Source organism: Bombina bombina, chromosome 8 (genome assembly GCF_027579735.1).
Source record: "Bombina bombina isolate aBomBom1 chromosome 8, aBomBom1.pri, whole genome shotgun sequence".
Lineage (NCBI taxonomy): Eukaryota > Metazoa > Chordata > Amphibia > Anura > Bombinatoridae > Bombina > Bombina bombina.
In genome coordinates this window covers 248,571,239-248,596,320 of record NC_069506.1, presented here as the reverse complement: position 1 = coordinate 248,596,320, position 25,082 = coordinate 248,571,239, and the positions used below count along the sequence as shown (strand labels likewise).

General features: G+C 37.7%; 1 protein-coding gene across 2 annotated transcripts in view; it reads right to left on the bottom strand.

Moving 5' to 3' along the window:
• Positions 1 to 25,082, bottom strand: part of LOC128639088 (B-cell receptor CD22) — a 281,839-nt gene that overhangs the window by 42,200 nt on the left and 214,557 nt on the right. For both annotated transcript variants that reach the window (XM_053691238.1, XM_053691239.1), the window contains one exon: positions 15,399 to 15,638. In XM_053691238.1, the coding sequence (XP_053547213.1) occupies positions 15,399 to 15,638 (240 nt within the window). The remainder of the gene's footprint in view (positions 1 to 15,398; positions 15,639 to 25,082) is intronic.

Sequence of the window (25,082 nt, the reverse complement as noted above, 5' to 3'; positions counted from 1 at the left end):
CTGACCTCAGAAGGATGAAGGACTGAGTCGGCCCTGCCGGGATTTGAACCTGTGACCTTGGATCTTTTAAACAGGCTTTTTTTGTAGTCAGGGTATTTTACCAACTGAGCTACCTCGCTGGATATATATATATATATATTTCCAATGTGTATCTGCATTCGCAATTCAAAGATAGTCAGCAACCAGGGTGCTCAGTCAAAATTTCAATAAGTATCAACAAGTAGGGACTGCACTCGCTGGATTCAGTTCAAATAATACCTTATTTATTCAATGGTGACGTTTCGGGGTATGCAAACCCCTTCCTCAGACCAAACACAGTGCACAAGAAACAAAGTGACTTTAAACCCAAATAAACCCCTCCCATCTTACATTCCAAGAAATTGTGCCAAAACCATATCCATGGAGACCAGGTAGTTACCTGGCAACCATGTTACACAAACAATTTAAGGCATTCAAATAACAGTGGTGTGATTATCACTTCCTAACTGTTAATAAGACAAAAAGAAACACCAGTGTGTAAACACTTATGTATATAAAAACTGTGAAGACATCATGCCTAATATATACCTTTAAAATTCAGTATATCAAATCATATACAATATAGGTAAAATCATTTGAGTAAATATATAAACCCCTCTGCAACAACGTAGCTTATATGCTCAAGTTTACACACTAATCAGTGTATTATTCGGCACCAGATAATGTTAGGCTGTTTAGACACATAGTTACAGTTTGCATGGCTAAATGCAATTATTGCAAAGATGAGCTTCATATTTAGTGTTAGAGAGAATAAATGTTATCATTTAATATAGACATTTAACCTTTGCTCAGTGAGTTAGGGATTAATGGAATGATCATATCGGATTAGGTATAATATTAGTATTAGTTGCTCACTGTATATTATGAATTGCTGCTAATCATTCCCCAGCTGCTGCGCTGTTCAAAGAGTCTGTAGTGTGTCAGTTGGGCGCAAGTTACAGACTCAGCCAATCAACGGCTTGTATAGTCAACCGCATGGCTCATTAGCATACCGTGACGTCACCGGGCTTTGCAACTAGACTCTGTAGTATCGTGGCTAATTTGCATTTTGAGATCGTACCTGTCAGAGCGTGATTTTCAATACTGTTTACACTCAGTGTTTATGTGCTTTGTAGTGCTAACATGGTGTCCTAATGTTGCAAGCGTAGTTCATAAGTTATATGTTGGAGCCCAACATTTACCTTGTATGCCGTATGTGTGATTATAGCGGGACTGATTAGGGACGAAAAAATGTCAAAACAGCCCCTGTTAGATCAATGCCTATCTTAGTTGGTTAGTGTAATGGAATGACCAAATACTTTAGTTCATGAACTAAGACCATAAAGTTATGGTTGTGTCATTCAAGAAACAGTAAGGAGGATTAGCTGGAAGTTTCTTGAATGATTTAATCTTTGCCTGATTCTTGTGAATATCAAGTAAACTATGTCTTTAAGTTACGACTCACAAATAAGGCAATGTCTAGTGATATATTTTAGGCTTATGATTCTGAGATAGAATAACGGAATGTCAAAAATATATGTATTATAACCTTCAAGTAGTAATGTTCATAATTAGGGAGAAATAGAAAGTCTGACCTGAATCCTGAGTACGGCTGAGCGTTACACTTACACACGCTGGTTAGTGCAGAGTCTCTGTGAGTGAGAGCTGTCCCTGGCTGTAGCTGATGACGTCAGCACAGTACACGCTGTGAGCAGGGAAGCTGTAGCGCTCGGATCTCACACTGGTCTGTACGGAGGAAATTGCAGGAGACAGCGACTAAGGCTGTGACAGGAGAAACGGCAGCTCACAAGATCCAGATGAAAAGTCTTGGTAAGAGGACAGGTGGAGGAGACGTTAAGTGTGCCTTGAAATAAGTTGAAACTCAGGTATGGCAACAGTAGAATAACAGGAATAAGGAGAACAGAGCAATCACTACTTCAGTAAGGTAGCAGTAGGAGGTAAGCAAGTGGCTAGCAAACAACTTAATTAACCAGCAAGGTGTGGTAGTAGGAGGTACTCTTTTATAGGGAGCACCTTAAAAGTACAGGTGAAGTATCCATAACAACCTGTAACCCTTACAGTTAGTCACCTGTGTGAGTGTAATAATTCTATTATAGGACTCCTGTGTGTTTAGGTTTGATATTATATGGGACTGCAGGGAATGTTCCATCACTAACACTGTGTTCCATGTTTGTTGTATATAGGCAATATTATTATAAAAAGGTCTATCAGTGCTATCAGATGACACATGTTATAAGGGGTATATAATATCACTGATCCCTGTTTAGTGTCTATTCATCATGATATTCTGGATCAATAAGTTAAGTTCCTAACCAAGATATGCCATCATAGTTATAATTGCACCTCATATATTAGTCATCATATGTTAATATAACCCATACTGTGTTCTGAGTTAGAGGTAAAGTAAGTTATATGCAATGTGCCTCCCCAACCTAGGGGTATATTTAGTTATAGACCTCATAGATAATCATTGGTCTGTCCCATCACAAGTGGCAATCATGGTAAACATAGTACTTTTTACAACTATATGCAGTCCATCATTAGTATGGCATTATAAAATAGCATAAACAACTGGTACAGGTGAAGTATCCATAACAACCTGTAACCCTTACATAGCCCCCCTCCAAAAGAACCACTGCGAGGTTCAAGGTCTGGGGCGATCAGGGTTACGTCTGTGAAAAAGGGAAACGAGCCTTGGAGCTGTAACATTGGAAGCAGGCTCCCAGGAGTCTTCCTCATGACGGAAACCCTTCCAATGGATTAAGTAATATAAAACTCCAGAGCGAAGTCTAGAATCCAGGACGCTGTGAACTTCATACTCCAAGTCAGGGGCAACTGAGAGGGTGTTATCACAGGTCCCAGCGAGTGAAGCAGGAGTGTCACATGGTTTGACCAAGGACACATGGAAAGTAGGATGTATCTTGAAGGAGGACGGAAGTTGTAGAGTCACAGTCGAAGGGCTATTAACTCGAATTACTGGGTAAGGACCTATGAAAAGTTTACCCAATTTCCTACAGGGATACGGTATCCTAAGATGCTTGGTAGATAGCCAGACTCGTTGTCCCACAGTGTATTGCGGTGAAGGTCGGTGCCGAAGATTGTAGTACCTACGTTGTGAGACCTGTGCGTGTTGGATCTGGTCACGAATCGATGTGAAATTGGCTGCAATGTCATTGACAAGATCGTTTACCTGGGGGGACGGTGTTTCAACTCTGGGTAGAAGGGTGAAATTAGGATGCAGTCCGTAGTTCACATAAAAAGGTGAAGTGCCAGTAGTAGAGCTTTGGGTGTTGTTATAAGCAAACTCGGCTAAGGGTAGATAAGTGGCCCAAAAATCCTGTTGATGTGAACAGTAACAGCGCAAGTACTGTTCGAGCCACTGATTCACCCTCTCCGTCTGGCCATTCGTCTGTGGATGGTAGGCAGTGGATCATTTTTGTTCAATATGAAGGGCGGTACACATATTCCTCCAGAATCTCGAGGTGAATTGAGATCCTCTGTCGCTAAGGACTGTTTTAGGTATCCCATGAAGTCGTACAATGTTACTAATAAAAAGATCACAGGTAATTTTTGCAGTGGGTAAAGAGGAAATCGGTATAAAGTGTGCCATCTTGGAAAAAAGGTCTGTTATGACTAATATGGTGGTGTAGTTAGATGATTGAGGTAAGTCTACGATGAAATCCATGGAAACTGCTTCCCAAGGAATCCGTGGAACTGGTAGGGGTTGTAGAAGCCCCACAGGAAGTTGTCTCGAAGGTTTGGTTGTGGCATACACGATACATTGAGAAAGATATTGTTTTAAATCTTGATGTAACGTTGGCCACCAATAAGACCTTTTAAGCATTTCAGTGGTTTTATCCCTACCCATATGTCCTGCAAGAGGTGACTCATGAACTGATTTCAGAACTGAAGGTCTTAGAGAAGGAGGTATATATAACTTCCCTTCTTTACATAGGAAACCGTTAGGGTTGCAGATGAGATCTGCATGTGGTGCTGAGGTGTCCTTGGCAATGGCGTCCTTCAGTACAGAAGAGATATCAGATATGACACCTAATATGCATTGCCTTGGAATGACAGTGGCAGGTGTATTGAGATTCTCTGGTTTAGTATCACGCCTGGAGAGAGCGTCTGCCTTGCTGTTCCTTGTCCCTGGTCTATAGGTGATAACATAATGAAAACGGGAGAAATACAGACTCCAGCGTAACTGTCTGGAGGATAAAGTCCGATTGGATTGCAGGTACTGCAGGTTCTTATGGTCTGTATATATAACAGTTGGTTGTGCAGCCCCCTCGAGCAGATATCTCCAATGGTCGAAAGAACACTTTATTGCCAGCAATTCCTTTTCGCCCACAGGATAATTTAACTCTGCTGGTTGCATGAGTCTGGAAAAGAAGGCAACAGGGTGCAAAGGATCCTTAAATGATTTCCTTTGGGAGAGAACTGCGCATATGGCGAAATCTGAGGTGTCAACCTCCAATATAAACTGTTTCTCTAAATCTGGGTACTGCAAGATAGGTGCCGAGGTGAATTTACGTTTCAGTAAATCGAATACTATTTGTGTTTCTTTTGTCCATTTGAAGGCTAGGTTTAACTTGGTGAGTTCAGTGAGTGGTTTGGTGATGGAAGCAAACCCTGGGATAAACTTTCTATAATAATTTGAAAACCCCAGGAACCGCTGCACATCCTTCCTGGAATGGGGCACAGGCCAATCCAGAATTGCTTGGACCTTATCATCCTGCATCTTAATACCCTCAGGGGTTATATCATAACCTAAGAAAGATATGTTGTTTGATTCAAAGATACATTTCTCTAACTTAGCGTAAAGATTGTTCTTACGTAATCTGGTTAGTACTTCCTTCACATGAATTCTGTGTTGATCAAGATTTTGGGAGTAAATCAAGATGTCGTCAAGATAAACGACTACAAAAACATCTAATATATCCCTGAAAAGGTCATTAATCAAACACTGGAATGTTGCTGGGGCATTGCAAAGACCGAATGGCATCACTGTATATTCGAATAGCCCGTATCTAGTCTGAAAAGCAGTGAGCCATTCGTCGCCAGCTCTCATTCGTATTAGATTGTAGGCTCCTCGAAGATCCAATTTAGTGAAAATCGAGGCCCCCCTTAATCTTTCTATTAACTCAGGTATTAGTGGGAGTGGATACAGATTTTTCCTTGTACTCCCTGTAGTCTATAATGGGTCTTAATGTACCATCTTTGTTGGTAATGAAAAATATGCCTGCACCTGCTGGTGATGTGCTAGGTCTTATGAAGCCTTTCTTAAGGTTTTCATCAATGTAATTTGTTCTAACTCTGGTTTAGAGAGAGGGTAGATGTGTCCGTATGGGATTGAGACCCCTGGGAGTAAATCAATGGGACAGTTGTAGTCCCTATGGGGGGGTAGTTTTTCGGCATCCTTTTTGTTAAACACATCAGAGAAGTTGGCGTATTGTTGGGGTAGTTGGTTATCAAGAACCTGTAACATAACTACATCAGAAGATTTTTGTTCTTCAACAGTGGAATGTGGAAATGTTAAACTGAGATCTCCCCAATCCACAGAAGGTTTATGTTTTCTTAACCAATCTATACCTAGTATGATATCAAACATAGGGGATGAAATCACATCAAATGTAAGTATTTCTGTGACATGAGTGCATGAAGTTACCTGTAGGGGAGTTGTCTGATGTGTAACTGGACCTGATTTGAGCATAGTGCCATCAATAACCTTCACAGAAACCGGTAGATGCTTACACACAAGGGGTATTTTATTTAGTTTTACAAAATCTTGATCAACAAAATTTCTGCTGGCTCCAGTATCGACAATGGCTTCAGTGGTTATCCGTACTTGATCCCACTGTAAGGTAATAGGAATGGTTAGGTATGAGGGTTTTATAACTTTCATTAGAAGAGCTTCAGTAGAATCATTCAACCTACCCTTCTTATTCTTTGCAAGGACAGGACAATCCTTGACTTCATGTGAGGGACTGGCACAATACATACATAGACTGTGCAGTTTCCTTCTGGACTTTTCTTGCATGGTTAGGGGTCCCTTCATAAACCCAATGTCCATAGGTTGAGGTGTATCCTTATTAGAGTAGGCTACAGTAGAGGGTAAACTCCTGTTACTACAAGCCTTCTCTGAACGGCGTTCCCTGAGACGTCTGTCAATATTAATAGTAAGGGTGAATAAGTCCTCTAGAGAGTCAGGTATGCCAGTGCGAGAGAGTTCGTCTTTAATCTCCTCTGATAACCCTGACCGATACTGGGTTTTGAGAGAGACCTCATTCCATTCGGAATCACATGCTGAGATCTTAAATTGTGTTATGTAGGTCTCTACAGGGTTTTTTCTCTGTTTGAGAGACCTGAGGGTATTCTCTGCTGTGACCTGCTTAAAAGGATCGTCATAAAGCATGGACATCTGATTGAGAAATGCAGTTAAAGACCCTAGAATGGAATCTTCATTCTCAAAAAAAGTGTCTGCCCAGGCCCTTGGCTCCCCCCTCAGGTAGGAAATGACTGTGAGCACTCTAGACCTTTCGGTAGGATAAGTGTGTGGCTTCATTTCAAATAATAACAAACAAGAATTCCTAAACTCTCTAAATTTAGATCTGTCTCCAGAAAATTTCTCTGGGGGGGAGACCATGAGTTCTGGTGTTGTTTCAGCAGAGGGAGGCTTAGGAGTGAGAGTCTCCCTTAAACAAGCTTTCAACGCCTGATTCTCTACTTGCAGTTCATGGAAGGAACTACAGAGAGCTTCCAGTCTGTCTGAGAGTACCTGAACTTTATCACATAACTGATCTTGTTCCATTTTGTATGAATGTAGGATTAATCAGTGTGCACAAACACAAAATCCTTCCTTTACTTTTTCTGGCTGGTTAATTCTGTAATGGAATGACCAAATACCATAAAGTTATGGTTGTGTCATTCAAGAAACAGTAAGGAGGATTAGCTGGAAGTTTCTTGAATGATTTAATCTTTGCCTGATTCTTGTGAATATCAAGTAAACTATGTCTTTAAGTTACGACTCACAAATAAGGCAATGTCTAGTGATATATTTTAGGCTTATGATTCTGAGATAGAATAACGGAATGTCAAAAATATATGTATTATAACCTTCAAGTAGTAATGTTCATAATTAGGGAGAAATAGAAAGTCTGACCTGAATCCTGAGTACGGCTGAGCGTTACACTTACACACGCTGGTTAGTGCAGAGTCTCTGTGAGTGAGAGCTGTCCCTGGCTGTAGCTGATGACGTCAGCACAGTACACGCTGTGAGCAGGGAAGCTGTAGCGCTCGGATCTCACACTGGTCTGTACGGAGGAAATTGCAGGAGACAGCGACTAAGGCTGTGACAGGAGAAACGGCAGCTCACAAGATCCAGATGAAAAGTCTTGGTAAGAGGACAGGTGGAGGAGACGTTAAGTGTGCCTTGAAATAAGTTGAAACTCAGGTATGGCAACAGTAGAATAACAGGAATAAGGAGAACAGAGCAATCACTACTTCAGTAAGGTAGCAGTAGGAGGTAAGCAAGTGGCTAGCAAACAACTTAATTAACCAGCAAGGTGTGGTAGTAGGAGGTACTCTTTTATAGGGAGCACCTTAAAAGTACAGGTGAAGTATCCATAACAACCTGTAACCCTTACAGTTAGTCACCTGTGTGAGTGTAATAATTCTATTATAGGACTCCTGTGTGTTTAGGTTTGATATTATATGGGACTGCAGGGAATGTTCCATCACTAACACTGTGTTCCATGTTTGTTGTATATAGGCAATATTATTATAAAAAGGTCTATCAGTGCTATCAGATGACACATGTTATAAGGGGTATATAATATCACTGATCCCTGTTTAGTGTCTATTCATCATGATATTCTGGATCAATAAGTTAAGTTCCTAACCAAGATATGCCATCATAGTTATAATTGCACCTCATATATTAGTCATCATATGTTAATATAACCCATACTGTGTTCTGAGTTAGAGGTAAAGTAAGTTATATGCAATGTGCCTCCCCAACCTAGGGGTATATTTAGTTATAGACCTCATAGATAATCATTGGTCTGTCCCATCACAAGTGGCAATCATGGTAAACATAATACTTTTTACAACTATATGCAGTCCATCATTAGTATGGCATTATAAAATAGCATAAACAACTGTTAGTCAGTATAAATAGCCAGAATTACGTATGATCATCAATATCAGGTATATTGTTCCTGGAAGTTGAATTTAGTGTTGAACCAGAATTTAGACCAGGCGGCACACATCAATAGTATGGATAAAAGTATAGTCAAATATGAGATCAGTCCCCATGGTTCACCCCACTCCATATGTGCCCATCTTCAATTCAATCTGTAGTTCAAAGACCGTCACTAGTTTAATGATGGTTATTGTTATGAATGGGATTTATTGGGTCAGACCTAGCATATACCCCACTATGGCATGGTTGTGTACTCTGATCTAAACTACCAACCCAATCAACATAACAGTACTTTCCCATGTTCCATGGGTTAAAGGTATCAGTGCCAGTCATTCAACATATATTTAGGCCTTGTGGATGTAGGGTTCCCAATCGGTATATCCATCGTGTTTCAAGTTGTAGCAATCTGTTATCCCGATCGCCTCCACGCTACAGGGGGGGGACATGATCTATTAGAATGATTCATAAGTCTGTTACTTTGGGATTTGCCTCCAAAAAGTGCCTTGCTACTGGTTGTTCAGCAGTGCCTTTGTCCAGTGCACTTCTTATAGCCAATCTGTGGTTAGCCATACGTAGTCGGGCATTATCAATCATTTTACCTATATAGAATTGTCCACAGCAGCAGCTCAAAAGGTAAATTACATGGCTAGTGGTGCAGGTAATAAAATGCTTAATGGTGTATTTTCTGTTGGTGTGTGGGTGGCGAAATATTTTGCATGGTATCATCCCACTGCATGTGGTGCAGCCTATGCACCTAAAACAGCCAGCTCTTTTTGTCTTCAGCCATTGTTGTTGATAACAGTGTTGTGGATCAGTCAGCATCAAATGGTCTCTTAGGCTTCGTCCACGCTAATACCCCATGATAGGGGGATCCATTACATAAAATGGAAGTGATTTGTCAGATTCCAGAATTTCCCATCTTTCTCTGATGCTGCTGGCTAGTTTTTTCTTTCCCTTATTGTAAGTAGTGGTAAAGATCATTCGTTTCTTCTTTTCATCCCTTGGTTTATTTAGAGTCTTTGCAGTTTTAATCTCATCAATAACTTCCTTGATCAGGCTATTTTTGTAGCCGCATTGTAGAAACTTGTTTGCCATCAGTTCCAATTGCTGTTCTCTATTTGTTGATTCATGGTTGTTTCTGACAACCCTCATAATTTGTGATTTAATGATGGCCTTGCGTGTATGGGGTGGATGATTACTTGTTGCTTCCAGAAGTGAGTTCCTATCAGTTGTTTTTGAATATAGTGTAGTGTATAACTTATCTTGGCTTTTGTAGATCCTCAAATCTAGGAAGTCAATCTGTTGGTAATCATATTTAAGTTCGAATCTTATCGGGGAGTCTTTGCTGTTTAGCTCATTCACCCAATTTGTCAAGGCTTCTTCTTCACCCCGCCAGATCAGGAATACGTCATCTATGTATCTCTTGTAGCATAAGATGTCATTGTGGCAATATTGTCTCCTTTTCGTATTGCTCCATAAAGAGGTTAGCATATGAAGGGGCCACATTCGAACCCATCGCAGTCCCCATGAGTTGTTGATAGAAGTATTTCTCGAATCAAAAATAGTTGAGTTTTAGGCATTTCTCCAGAAGGCTGAGTATAAAATTTATTGGGGGTCCAATGTATGGGTGATGGTTCAATGTACTTTCTATCGCCTTAATCCCCTCGCTGTGTGGGATGACTGTATAGAGGCTCCTTACATCCATAGTCACCAATATATTATTGCTGTTGATGTCCTCCAAAGTATTTAATAGTGTGATCAAATCACTGGAGTCTCTGATATAGGAAGAGAACGAATTAAGGAGCACCAGACAGTAGTTGTGAAAAATAAAACTTAGCTTTTATTCCGCTTCAAGCAGTTTGCAACAAATTTGCAATAAAACAAATAGATCCAAAGTTAGCATAGCATTGTGTATCAAAGGTAGCGTCCCAGCTTACGCGTTTCGGCGATAGCCGTAATCATAGCTTGTAGGAACTCTACCTGTGATCAATATTTAAAATGTGTACACATTTCCAATTGGTTAATTACAAAATCACACACACCTCTTAGACTACCCTATCAATACATTGCTAAATGCTTATTTTGCTCACACCCTTTTACAACCTACTTTGAGCAATGCGTGTTTTTACTGATACTTAAATATGTTAGGATATTTAGTCCTGATCATTAAATAGCGTTAGTGTCCTCTGTTTTTGAATAAATGCTTAATAGCACTTTTAGTTTCTCCTATTGATGAATATCTTATCCCCTATCTTTTCCTTATTTAATTTGAAATTCTATAATGTGCTATTGGGTTTATTTAGTATAATCCTCTTATTCCCATAATTTAGTTAGTTTCTTTGGCATTTCCTTTCTTTTATGCCCTTTTTCTTTTTTTCTGTTTCTTAAAATATGAGATTTAGTTTAGATATTATAATTTTACTACCTAAGGTAAAGTTTCAGTCTATAGTTTATTTAAATTTGTAGTTTGTTTAAAGACTTTTGACTTATTATTAGAGTTTATGATCGCTGTGTCAATTACACTTTAAATATCCAGTCAAATATTTATTCACCTTAGTGGGTGACTTTAAAACTTCTTTGTGTTTCATTTCTTAAATAATCACTGTCAATACTATATATATTTTAGCATTCCTGATTACGTTCTTTTGTTTCTAGTTAATTCTATTGAATAGACTAGCTAGAATTAACAGTTTATTGCCAGAAATGTATTATGTCATATTCTGAGTTCATGCCCAGAGGCCACCTCGTTTTCATTTTGTGAATCCAAAAAGCTTCTCTTTGTGCAAGTTTTTCGTCCCTGCTCTGGCCTCTGTTGTCCTTATATACCTTTTCAATTATAGTCCATTTTAAAGAGCCTATTTTGCTATCATGATGACATTTGAAATGTTTCACTAAGGGAGTGGACAAGGATCCTTGTTTTATGCTGTTAATATGTTCCCTGATCCTTTCCCGTATTTCCCTTGTCGTGAGCCCTACGTATTGTAGGTCACACAAGGTACATGTTAATACATAAATAGCATAGGTCTCCCTGCAATTTAAACATGTTTTGTGAGAAAAGTTTTCCCCTGTTACTGAACTTCTAAAAAAGTTTCCTTCTTAGAGAAATTCCCATGCTTTGCATGTAAAGTTACTGCAATGATATGTTCCCTTGAATGTTAACCAAGAACTTTGTGAAGTATTGCTTTTTCTTAGTTTTGTAGGTGCTATCTGATTTACTATAGATAATCCCTTTTTAAAGGACAATCTGCAACCTTTCTTTGAGATTTTTACAAGTTTCTCATCAGCCTGTAGTAATGGTAGATGTTTTCGTATGATGGAACAAATTTGATGGTATTGGTTACTAAATTTGGTGACAAAAGTTACTCTATCATCTTCTCTCTTTTTATATGGCTTATCCTTTAATAGATCTTCTCTATTCACATGAGCCACTGAATTCTTAGCATTTTCAATTGTTTTTAAAGTATAACCTCTTGCTTTTAATTTGTTTGATAGTATTTCTGTGTGCTTTTTGTATGTTTCTTCCGTATTACAATTTCTTTTTAATCTTACGTACTGTCCTTTTGCTACAGAACCAAATACACGTTTAGGATGATTACTGTGGGCATGCAGAAGTGTATTGCCTGAAATAGGTTTAGTATAGACTTCTGTCATAATGTGTCCCCTCCTATTTCCAGTCAGTTCAACGTCAAGATAATGTATTTTCTCCTGTGCAAAATCACTAGTAAATTGTATGCCCATTTTGTTTGTATTTAGTAGTGCAACAAACTCCATTGAACTATTTCTGTCTCCTTTCCAAATACATATCAGGTCATCTATAAACCTTCTGTAATAAATGATGTTCTCTCTGAGGGGGCTCTCACATCCATAGATGTGGGACAGCTCCCACCACCCCATAAAGAGGTTAGCGTAGGAGGGGGTAGCGTATTAATTTATTCGGCAAGTACAAGGCATAACCAAGGCCTCAAACAAGCTAAAAAATTTAAAGGCATCGTAAGATGTAACCCTGAAAGTGAAAACAAATTAAATGTTAAGCTAGACACATATATACATAAGAACATCCACCAATGGCCATTGGATATTTAATGGGTACCTGTTCATATTTATAATAGTCCCACATGTGATGTAAATATAGGTAATCACTGATCCTGAATGTTAGTCCAATTACCATCAAAGCTCAGTCACAGCCAAAGACAAACAATGCAATTGTAAAGTGGGGTAAATAAATAGTTAATCCCCAACAGATTAGTATTGCAGCATAGCAAAGCAAGGTATGATGACGTCTTGATAAACCTTAGCGACACCATAAAGCAAGGTGTAATAATGTTGTCGTTGACCTTAACAACACAGTCAAGTAAGATGTATTAGTGTCTTTGTTAGCTTATGGTCAAATATCGCAACCATACACAGCTGCAATCCATACTGTCTTGTTCCTCACCATCTTCAACCCCTAGGGTGCTACCTTCTGAGAGACGTACCCTCATTCAAGGATCCCAATCACAGGGCATGTGGTGTCAGTTGTTAGAAAACAATATCCACAACAGGCAATCTCTGTTGTAATGTCCACTTACTTTGAACTTCCTGTGGTGTGCCGAAACAGACGTTTTAGTATCTCCTTGTCATACCTTGCTGCTGCTAGTGTGAATGTTGGTAACGCTCCACAGTGGTACCAGGATCGAGTGTATCCCAAGAAACTGCCAAGGGTGGGCTCCACAGTGGTACCAGGATCGGGTGTATCCCAAGAAACTGGTTATGCCTTGTACTTGCCGAATAAATTAATACGCATTTCATCATATTGTAATTTTGAGGTATTTGTGGGGAAGGGAGCTTGTCACCTGGGGCTTGGTCTCCTCACCTTTTGTGACCCAGGGTATTACTTTATTCCTATCTTTGGATAGTTTATGTGTAAGTGCCGGCTAGAACATACTTTTTTTTCTTTAGTATTAACATATTTGTCTTATGTTCCCGGGCACCCCTGGTATTGTGTATTTAGTTTACCAGGGTTACACTTGTAGGTATATTATTAGGTGTGCTGATACATCGTTCATATGTATATATATATATATATATATATATATATATATATATATATATATATATATATATATATATATATAAAAAGGGCAAATTTGTTAGTAAACTGGGTAGTGGCAGACAGCTGCCAGTACCTAAAATGGTGGTCAATAGGGGGAAGGGGGAGGATTTGAGAGCTGTTTGGGGGGGGATCAGGAAGGTTGGGGGATCCTACACTTCATATAAAAAATATAGAAAAAAAAAAAGACTTTCTGCCAGTACTTAAGATGGCGGTGACAATTGCGAGGTGTGGGAGGGAAGAGAGCTGTTTGAGAGGGGTCAGGGAGGGATCGGGGGTGGGATGTGTCAGGTGGGGGGCTGATCTCAACACTAAAACTAAAATTAACCCTACAAGTCATCTAATTAACCCCTTCACTGCTGGGCATAATAAAAGTGTGGTGCGCAACGGCAATTAGCGGCCTTCTAATTACCAAAAATCAATGCCAAAGCCATATATATCTGCTATTTCTGAACAAAGAGGATCCCAGAGAAGCATTTACAACCATTTGTGCCATAATTGCACAAGCTGTTTGTAAATAATTTCAGTGAGAAACCTTAAAGTTTGTGAAAAAGTTAATGATTTTTTTTTATTTGATTGCATTTGGCGGTAAAATGGTGGCATGAAATATACCAAAATGGGCCTAGATCAATTACTTTGGGTTGTATACTAAAATATATATATATATATATATATTTATACACAGATGTCAATGGATATTCGGGGATTCCTGACATCATCAGTGTTACAATGTAACTCGCTAATTTTGAAAAAAAAAAATGGTTTGGAAATAGCAAAGTGCTATTTGTACTTATTGCCCTATAACTTGCAAAGAAAGCAAAGAACATGTAAACATTGGGTATTTAGAAACTCAGGACAAAATTTAGAAACTATTTAGCATGGATGTTTTTTGGTGGTTGTAGATGTTTAACAGATTTTGGGGGTCAAAATTAGAAAAAGTGTGTTTTTTTTCAATGTTTTCATCATATTTTATAATGTGTTATAGTTAATTATAAGATATGAAGAAAATAATGGTATCTTTAGAAAGTCCATTAAATGGTGAGAAAAACGGTATATAATATGTGTGGGTACAGTAAATGAGTAAGAGGAAAATTACAGCTAAACACAAACACCACAGAAATGTAAAAATAGCCTTGGTCCTTAAGGGTAAGAAAGTGAAAAATGGTCTGGTCCTTAAGGGGTTAATATGTGATATCCTGCACAGCTAACATGATCTTCAGGAAAAGTAAGAAAATGGAAGCCACAACCATTACATCTAGAAATGACATGTAGCAATGACGTTCTGTAAATGTTTGTTTCTTATTTACATTTGCATGGTCATGATTGTCAGTTTCAGTACAGTTGTCTGCAAAAACGGCATTTAAAAAGGTATTAAGCCTTAGTGCAGGGATTTTATAGTTTGCCATTTTGTCTTGTTTGTTTGAGACCAAGATGTCAGGTTTTTTAAAAAAAAATCAGAAGACACAACAACCATGATTTTATAAAACATGATTTACAATATCTAGAACCCTGTGTCCCAATTTGATTTCAGTAATAGAATTTGAGCAAAGACAAAATCAGTTCACAATAGTGTGGTTTTTGCTACATTATTTACATTACTGAGGTGGAGTGATTTCCCAATTTACAGTATGAAAACTGTTAAAATCCTGTTTTAGAACTTGAGATAAGATGCACCCACTTCCTTCTAATAGAAACCTGTAGTCTTCCTGATCTCAGATATATATATATCGTCAAACAAAAAAATGGTGGTTTCTTAAAATTATTATTTTTTTTTTTAATTTTGAGTCAATATAATCGTCAAGCAAACCTGCCAGTATATTCATCATGCCAAATGGCATCTATATTTTTCTAGTTATCAGGATGGATTTGTATTATAGTAAATTCATCTCACACATGTAAATGACAATTTCACTTACACATAATAAAAAGGAGTTAATTCAAGAGACAAATTACAGTTTAACTGGTTCACCACAAAGTATTTATTATAACTATAATTAATATCACATTTAGGTAACATTTTTAAATTTTAGAGCATAAATTTTAAAGCATAATATTTCAGACACTCACCTTTGACAACAATCAAGACTTCTGAAGAAGTTGTATTTCCAATCTTATTGTGAGCACTACAGCTATACCGGCCAGACATTTCAACTCTCAGGACTTGCTGGGTTTGGTTTATCAAGGAATCCTCATTTCTAAGCCATGTGTAGTGAGTTACATTTGGTCTGCTGCTCAAAAACTCACACTTGAGATCAGTAAATTCTTCTGTCTCATGAAGTTTACTAAGCAGTACTTCTTTGGGGGAATCTATAAAAATAAATGGACAATGATAATAGTAAAGATATGTATCAAAATATAGATACACTAAAAAGACTTACATTAAAGAAAAAATATTGCGTGCCTTAGTTTAGACACTGAAACTTTTATGAAACTTTAAAATGAAACTGATTTTGAAATTGAATACGCCGTAAAGCCTATCTGTTTTTCTGTTTGAGCTGAATATATTGTGACAAAGTTACCCCTCTCTTTGGGTATTTTGTCCCAGGAACAGCTTTGACATACAGTCTTCACAGCAGAGAACCACTTCAAATACCTGAATTAGGTATAAAAGCATTGGTCTGTTTATTCACAGACAATTTAAAGGAAAACAGTTTTAGCATACACAAAAGAACAAAATAAATTCTTGAACAATTGCTCTTACTAAACAGAATAAAGTCTATCTAACTAAAATAGTGTGACTTTTCCACAAAACTGTAAAATTATGAAACAGATTTCAAACCTCACAGGCCTAGAACCTCTAGACAGCAGCACAACTTCGTATCCTCTGTCTTTCACATACAGATTCTAACCAATAGCTTCAGCACACACTATTTAACAGGAGTTAATTGACCTTAATTAGCTGCAGGTGAGAAAACCTTAGCTTATAGGGAGAACCTAAACAAGAATCATCACCTGTAATTCTCTGCCACCTCCAAACTGTGAAATTGATTACTGGCCTGAAATGTACAAATACATAATATATATTTCAATACCACTGCATAACAGCATTGCATAACTAGTGGGGGAAACATATATTCCATTGTACACAATCCCCTTAGCTCTGTCACTAAATATAAATATATATATCTATATATACACACACAGGGGTCTATTTATCAAAGCGTCAACTGAAGATACTCTTGAATTCCACGTCGTATTTGTCGTGAGATTGATCCGCCATAGTTATCAAAGTGTCAAGATTGGCAAATGTTGAAATTTGTTATGTAATATACGATCCCGCAATCTCAATCCGACTCAGATCAATGCTTGTGTCATAACAGATGTTTCGAATTCAGATTTGACTCTATTTGAAGCTTTTCCAAATGTATCAAACATTTAACAGGTACCCTTGCGTCTATTCCGATGCAGTGTACCTAGTTTTCAATCCGCCACCCTTGAGGTTGTGGATGCCATAGAAGTCAATGGGTGTCTGAAAACACAGAAAGCTTATGTTCGATGCTGTAAGAAAATGAAGTATGTTACATATTAAAAGTAAATTAGAAACTCTATTAAAATTGTATACCCTTTCTAAATCAAACAATATTATTGCTACACATTTGGTGTACTAGTAGATATAGGGATACAAATGAAAAATACATTACTACTGATGGATTATGCTACAAATTTGTCTCTCATTACAAAGCATGGGGACAATATTATTTCTGCAAATTTGTTGAAAAGTTTTGCCCCAAACTTGTCGCACTAATAGATATAGAGATAAAAAATGAAATAAATACACAACATAATATAGCTAACTTCCTTTTTATTTTTAGTGAAAAAATCTATGTGCACCATGTAATACAAGTACCACTCTCCACTTCACACCAATTTGGACGCAACACTTTTCTCACCAATTATGATGCAAACTTCTAAACAACCCACACACTACTGAATTTTTCAACCACTTTTGATTGGAATATGCATAATCACATGATTTATGACATCAGCCAATCTGATTCAAATATACATTTTAAATTATCACTAACAAATCAAAATGCTTGATGCTTGTGTCATTGATCACTCATCAGAACTTGTAAGTGCCATTTGTTACATTGTGTATTATACTTTGAAAGTATTTATATGTGAAATTAGTATTAAAGATAAACATTGATGCTGACATTAGGACACACAGTGTAATATTTTAGACAAGGATTTTAAAATTCAAATTGATGTTTTATTCAATATAATCTTAAACTGATAGCTCAAAGAGATAGCCCACCTAACATTAAACTGATTGGAATAGCCAATAGAATGCAAGCTCAATCCTATTGGCTGATTGGATCAGCCAATAGGATTTTTTCAACCTTTATTTTCGATTGGCTGATTGAATTCGATCCGCCAATCGGAATCTAAGGGACGCCATCTAGGATGACATCATTTAAAGGAACCTTCATTCGGAAGAAGACTTCGAAAGAAAAGGATGCTCAGCGCCGGATGTCTGGAAGATAGAGCCGCACTGTGCCGGATGGATAATGATAGAAGATGCCATCTGAATGGAGACTTCGGCCCGCTTCGATGAAGACTTCTGCCGGCTTTGTTGAGGACTTCTGCTGCTTTGTTGAGGATGGATGTCGGGTCTTCAGAAACTGTAAGTAGATCTTTAGGGGTTAGTGTTAAGTTTTTTTAAGGGTTTATTGGGTGGGTTTTAATTTTAGCTTAGAGTTTGGGCAAGGAAAAAGAGCTAAATGCCCTTTTAAGGGCAATGCCCATACAAATGACCTTTTCAGGGCAATGGGGAGGTTAGGTTTTATAGATTAGCTTTTTATTTGGGGGGTTGGTTGTGTGGGTGGTGGGTTTTACTGTTTGGGGGGGTATTTGTATTTTTATTTACAGGTAAAAGAGCTGATTTCTTTAGGGCATTGCCCCGCAAAAGGCCCTTTTAAGGGCCATTGGTAGTTTATTGTAGGCTAGGTTTTTTTTTATTGGGGGGGGGGGCTTTTTTATTTCCATTGGGCTCTTAGATTAGGTGTAATTAGTTTAAATATTTGATAAATTATTTTTTATTTTGTGTAACTTAGTGTTTATTTTTTTTTGTAACTTAGTGTTTATTTTGTGTAACTTAGTAATTTTTAATAGTAGATTAAAATTATTTGAGTAGGGTTAGGTTTGTAAATATGTAATATAGTTAATTTAATTTGTAGTTTAATGTAATTTTAGTATAACAGTTAGGGTAGGTTAAGTAATAGTTTAATATAGTTTATTATATTTTTAGTCTAATAGTTAGGGTAGATTAATTAATAGTTTAATATAGTTTAATGTAATTTTATTATAACAGTTAGGGTAGGTTAATTACTAGTTTAATATAGTTTAATTTAAATCTAAAGTTAAGTTTACACCCTGTTCCAAATTATTATGCCAATGATATATTTCTCATTTACCTAAATAATTGATGCAAACAACAGTCAGCATAATTCTCATGTTATCAACTATTAAGAGTACAATTCAAATTTTATTGAACAAACCTCTTAATGATAACAGTATTTTTTTTTCAAAATAAAAAACTTACAATGCACTGTTCCAAATTATTACGCACAGTAAGTTTCAAAACACTTTATAGGTTGTAAAGAACTGAAAATTGTCATTTGTTGTGTTTGCAGCATATTTACTGAAATCAAAAGATATTTCAATCAAACTTTGAACAATATTTTAACTTTTTAAACATTTTAACAGGTCACGTTACATTTTAACATAGGACCCCTTATTTTATAGCGGCTTCACAAGTCTTGCATCAATTGAACTTGTGAGTTTTTGGACAGTTTCTGCTTGAATTTGTTTGCAAGATGTCAGAATAGCCTCCCAGAGCTGCTGTTTGGATGTAAACTGCCTCCCACCCTCATATCTCACTACACTTTGGCAGTCGCATCAGGAGCCGCTGCAGCTTCTAAATGACCCTCATTATTATTAATGCTCCACAATATATGTTCATCTGATACCTGTTACTAGCACCAACATCGCCATAAATTTATGTTCATAAACGAATAATTCTTCAAAATTGTTCATGAAGATGTTGGCATAGGTTGGGGTGACATTGGATCTCATAGTAGTACCTTTTTCTGAAAGAAAAATTCATCCTTAAAGAGAAAATAATTCATGTAAAGTATAACTTCCAACAATTCTAGAAAAAAATGTATTTGAACCTGATTGTACTTATTGTCACACCTTAGAACTTTAGCTACTGACTCAATCCCACTTGTATGCTTGATAGATGTGTACAATCTTGACACATCAAGTGTAAATAAAATTACCTTGTTATTCTCTAAATTAAGCTGCTCGAGCTTTTTCAGAAAATCGTAAGTGTCTTGAATGTAAGATGAGGATTTAACCACATAAGGTTGCAAAATTCTGTCCAAAAAAACAGAAATATTAGTAAAAATAGATCCTGAACCTGCCCCTATAGGTCTGCCTGTGTAATGTCCCTTTAAGACATTCCACTCAATTCCTCCTGCCTATAAAACCACTCCCCTTTCTTCACATCATTGCTTGATTATTTTGTGCTTAGCCTGTTGTGTTCAACTTGTCCACAGCAGCCACTTTCAAGTCTGACCTCTAATTCAAGTGCTTATTTTATTTAAGCAATCTCTATAGTTATTTACTGCTGTGTTACCTTGCTACTTTTTCAACTGTGAAGGATTCTTACTTTGGAACCTGCTTCTCTGCTTCAAGCAGCTCAGCATACTGGATCTTTTTCCTTTTGGATTCCTACACTGCATCAAGTCCCGGCCGCAAGGATCACTTCCTCATTTTTGCTCACCTGCTGCACACTGTCTGCAAAGCTCTCATCTGTTCCTCCCAGCAACCTCTCCTAGTACCAAGTTGTAAGTAGATTGTTATCTAAAACATTGTTCACTGCTCTGAAAACTGGATCCAGTCCTTTCTTCATCTGCAACTAAGGTACAAACATTCATTAACTATTTATGCCATATCCTCCACCTTTTGCAGGCATAACAAGCTGTTATAACCTCTGTTTGCTTAAGCTGCATATTAATCCACTGACTCAGTAATCACTTATGAACTCTCTTTATTGACCAAGTGAAATTCATTACCTGTGACTGTTAACCTAACAACTCCTGTTACTAGTTGCATGAGATTTCTAAAGGCACAGATTGTGATATTAACTATATCTTGTCTGCTATCCATTATGTCTTATTAACTTGCTGGCACAGTTTTTACCAGTTGTTACAGAATAACATTCTGGTTTCTTGTCCAGCTACATTTACAACCTTACATAATAATCAAGCTTATAAAGTTAAAGTTATATAGCATAATGGATCCACAGGCAGTTAAAGCAGAGTTTGACACTCTCAATCAGAAAGTTGATTTTCTAGCAAGAGGGCTCACAGAACTTCAGGCAGAGAATGCTGCACTGAAAAATGTACTTAAAGATATTGTTGCCCCAAAATCTCCAGACCCTCCAGAACCTTTAATTAACCCACCTGCTGTTTTTTCTGGTTAAAGATCTGACTTCAGAGGTTTTAAAAACGCCTGTTACCTACTGTTTTCAATGAAGCCAAGAACTTACTGCACAGAGAAAATAAAGGTTTGCACTGCCATATCCTATCTTGCAGGTGAACCCAGGGCGTGGGCTAACCGCTTTTTTGAGACACAAAGTCAGTTGTTAGACTCACTAGATCAATTTTTTGCTGCAATGGCATCCCTTTATGAAGACAGCAATAGTCAAATAAACGCAGAAACAAAACTAAGAGCATTAAAACAAGGAAAACGTCCTGTGGAGGACTTTATAACAGAGTTCCAAATGTGGGCCACAGACACATTATGGAATGATATTACCTTGAGAAACCAGTTCAGACTGGGACTTAATGACACACTAAAGGATGAAATATCCAGACTTGATATGCCAGAAACTCTGACTGGACTTATTAAATTAGCAACTACACTGGACTGCAGACTTAGGGAACGCTGTTCAGAAAGACTGACTACAGAGACCACTTTAAAGAGACCCTCACCTATTTACACAGAAAGTGCATCCCATTTTCCCACACCAATGGAGATTGGTGTAATTTAAGCCCCACTAACCTCAGAGGAGAAAAATAGAAGACGCATCTCAAATTTGTGCCTCTATTGTGCCAGTAGAGACCACCCAGTAGCAACATGTCCCATACTACAGAGATCAAGGAAGGGTAAGCCATTACATTTATGCAATACCTCGCTATATAACCACAACAATGCACTCACACTGATTTTATCTTTACAGTGGGATCGACTTCAAATCAAGACTGAGGCCATTGTTGATTCAGGGGCGTATGGGTGTTTTATGGATGCCACTTTTGTTAGTGCTAATAAAATACTGTGTGTTACAAAGCAAAAACCTCTGTTTATTAAAGTAATAGATGGTTCATTGATTCATAGTGGTCCTATAAAACAACACACCATACCTTTATTAATAACTACTACTGATGGTCACACAGAATATCAAAGCTTTGATATAATACCCTCAGCACTACATACCATCATCTTAGGTTTTCCCTGGTTAGTCAAACACAATCCCACTATAGACTGGAAACACTCCAAACAGATGACCTACCTAATGATAGCCATCTAATAAAAGAAAATACTGGACTTTACACTTATCATAAAAAGTTATACATTCCAAAACAATTACGGAATTTTATCCTAAACTACTACCATGACAACCCATTATCAGGCCATCCAGGTATACATAAAACCAAAGAACTACTTTGCAGGGATTTCTGGTGGCCCAAAATATCAGATTCTGTACAGGATTATTTCAATTCCTGTGATGTTTGTGCCAGAAATAAAGTTGAAAGAAAGAAACCCATTGGATATCTTAATCCCTTACCTACACCAGAAATTCCTTGGTCACTGATTTCTATGGATTTCATAGTGGAACTACCTCTATCTCAAAACCATAATACCATAATGGTCGTGGTCGATCATTTGACCAAGTTGGCCCATTTTGTTCCCTTAAAATCACTTCCCACCGCAACAGAGACCGCACAAGCTTTCATTAACAACATTGTGCGCTTACATGGCATACCACGGTCCATCATTACCGATCGCGGTACTCAGTTCACCTCTCATTTTTGGAAAACTCTTTGTACCAGTTTACGTATTCAACCAAGACTAACCTCATCTTACCATCCGCAGGCAAATGGTCTCACAGAAAGAGTGAATCGCTTACTTGAGCAATATTTACGTTGTTATATCACTCACCTACAGGACGATTGGATCTCTCTCCTTCCCTTGGCAGAGTATTCCTACAACAACTCAATTTCATCCTCCACTAGGGTAACACCTTTTTATGCTACTTATGGCTACCATCCTCAATCCATTCTACTATCACCAGATAGAAGGGCATCCCCTTCAGCTTCAACATACTTAACCAATTTACAAAACACTTTGACTTTACTAAAAGAACATTTAAACACTGCTAAAGCTGGGCAAAAACTTTATTATGATTTGAGACACAGGCCGTGTCCTGATTACAAACTGGGAGATCGAGTCTGGCTTTCCACCAAATACCTGAAACCGGCAGTGCCCTCCAAGAAGCTAGGCAGTCAATACATTGGTCCATTCCCCATTGTTCGAATTCTAAGTCCGACGTCTGTTACCTTGGACTTACCGAGACATTTCAGAATTCACCCCATATTTCATGTTTCGCTTCTGAAGCCCTATATCTCGAGCGCATCACGTTCATGTCCCCAGGCACCTCCACCGCCCATTCAGTTGGATGGTCAGGAAGAGTTTGAGCTTGAAACCATCTTGGACTCCAGGATCTCTCGTGGACGTCTGGAGTACCTCCTCCATTGGAAGGGTTACGGTCCTGAGGAAGATTCTTGGGTACCTCGCTCCCGTGTTAATGCTCCTCAGCTGCTTCGGACTTTCCATCTCCGTTATCCTGATAAACCTTCTACTGCATCCTCGGAGAGGATGTCCTGAGTGGGGGGATATGTAATGTCCCTTTAAGACATTCCACTCAATTCCTCCTGCCTATAAAACAACTCCCCTTTCTTCACATCATTGCTTGATTATTTAGTGCTTAGCCTGTTGTGTTCAACTTGTCCACAGCAGCCACTTTCAAGTCTGACCTCTAATTCAAGTGCTTATTTTATTTAAGCAATCTCTATAGTTATTGACTGCTGTGTTACCTTGCTACTTTTTCAACTGTGAAGGATTCTTCTTTGGAACCTGCTTCTCTGCTTCAAGCAGCTCAGCATACTGGATCTTTTTCTTTTTGGATTCCTACACTGCATCAAGTCCCGGCCGCAAGGATCACTTCCTCATTTTTGCTCACCTGCTGCACACTGTCTGCAAAGCTCTCATCTGTTCCTCCCAGCAACCTCTCCTAGTACCAAGTTGTAAGTAGATTGTTATCTAAAACATTGTTCACTGCTCTGAAAACTGGATCCAGTCCTTTCTTCATCTGCAACTAAGGTACAAACATTCATTAACTATTTATGCCATATCCTCCACCTTTTACAGGCATAACAAGCTGTTATAACCTCTGTTTGCTTAAGCTGCATATTAATCCACTGACTCAGTAATCACTTATGAACTCTCTTTATTGACCAAGTGAAATTCATTACCTGTGACTGTTAACCTAACAACTCCTGTTACTAGTTGCATGAGATTTCTAAAGGCACAGATTGTGATATTAACTATATCTTGTCTGCTATCCATTATGTCTTATTAACTTGCTGGCACAGTTTTTACCAGTTGTTACAGAATAACATTCTGCTTTCTTGTCCATCTACTTTTACAACCTTACAGCCTGGAGGTTTCAATTCATTTTTATGGATCTTTGGCAGACACTATATAACTGGTCTTACAGGATGTTTAATATTTAAAAATTCATTCAAACCTTTTGAGATCAATCCATTTTTCATAGCTTGACACAGAATATTAGCAATCTCATTTTGAATCTTATGTGTGGGATCATAACCAATCATAGTATAAACTGAAGTATCACAAAGTTGTTGTTCTATCTCAGATATATAGGCCTCCTGGTTCATTACTACTAAGGCGCCACCCTTATCAGCCGCTTTAATAGCCAATTCCTTTCTTGATTTCAAGGTCCTTAAAGATGCTGAGTCATTTTGATATTCCATAAGTCTCTTCTGGAACATGAAGTCAGGTTTCTGAAATAATTGCTCAACATCCCTAAGTACCAAATCAAAGAATGTATTAGCACCATTATCAGTAGTTACAGGGTTAAATGTGCTGGTATTTCTAAATCCTACCGTCTTACAAGTGAGCATTTCATTTCCCTTAGTATACATTTCCTTATCTTGAGTTTTGGTCTTTTTATCAAAAAATAATTTTAATTTAATTGAAACACATGAACCTACACCAACTAGTGGTGAAAAACTGTCAAAATGCATTTAGATTAGAGGCGGCCTTCAAGGTCTAAGAAATGAGCATATGAACCTCCTAGGTTTAGCTTTCAACTAAGAATACCAAAAGAACAAAGCAAAATTGGTGATAAAAGTAAATTGGAAAGTTGTTTAAAATTGCATGCCCTATCTGAATCATGAACTGTTTTTTTTTTACTTGACTGGCACTTTAAATCTGTCCTTATTAAGGGCATATCACGCAACATGCAACTATACAGTATCAAGAATGATACTTTATATGGAGCACATTGCAGGGCAATGCTCTGAAAGACACCAAAGTAAAATTTTCAGGCTCTGTGTACTACTTTGAGTCTTGTGATATGGTATGTGTCCTCAGGCA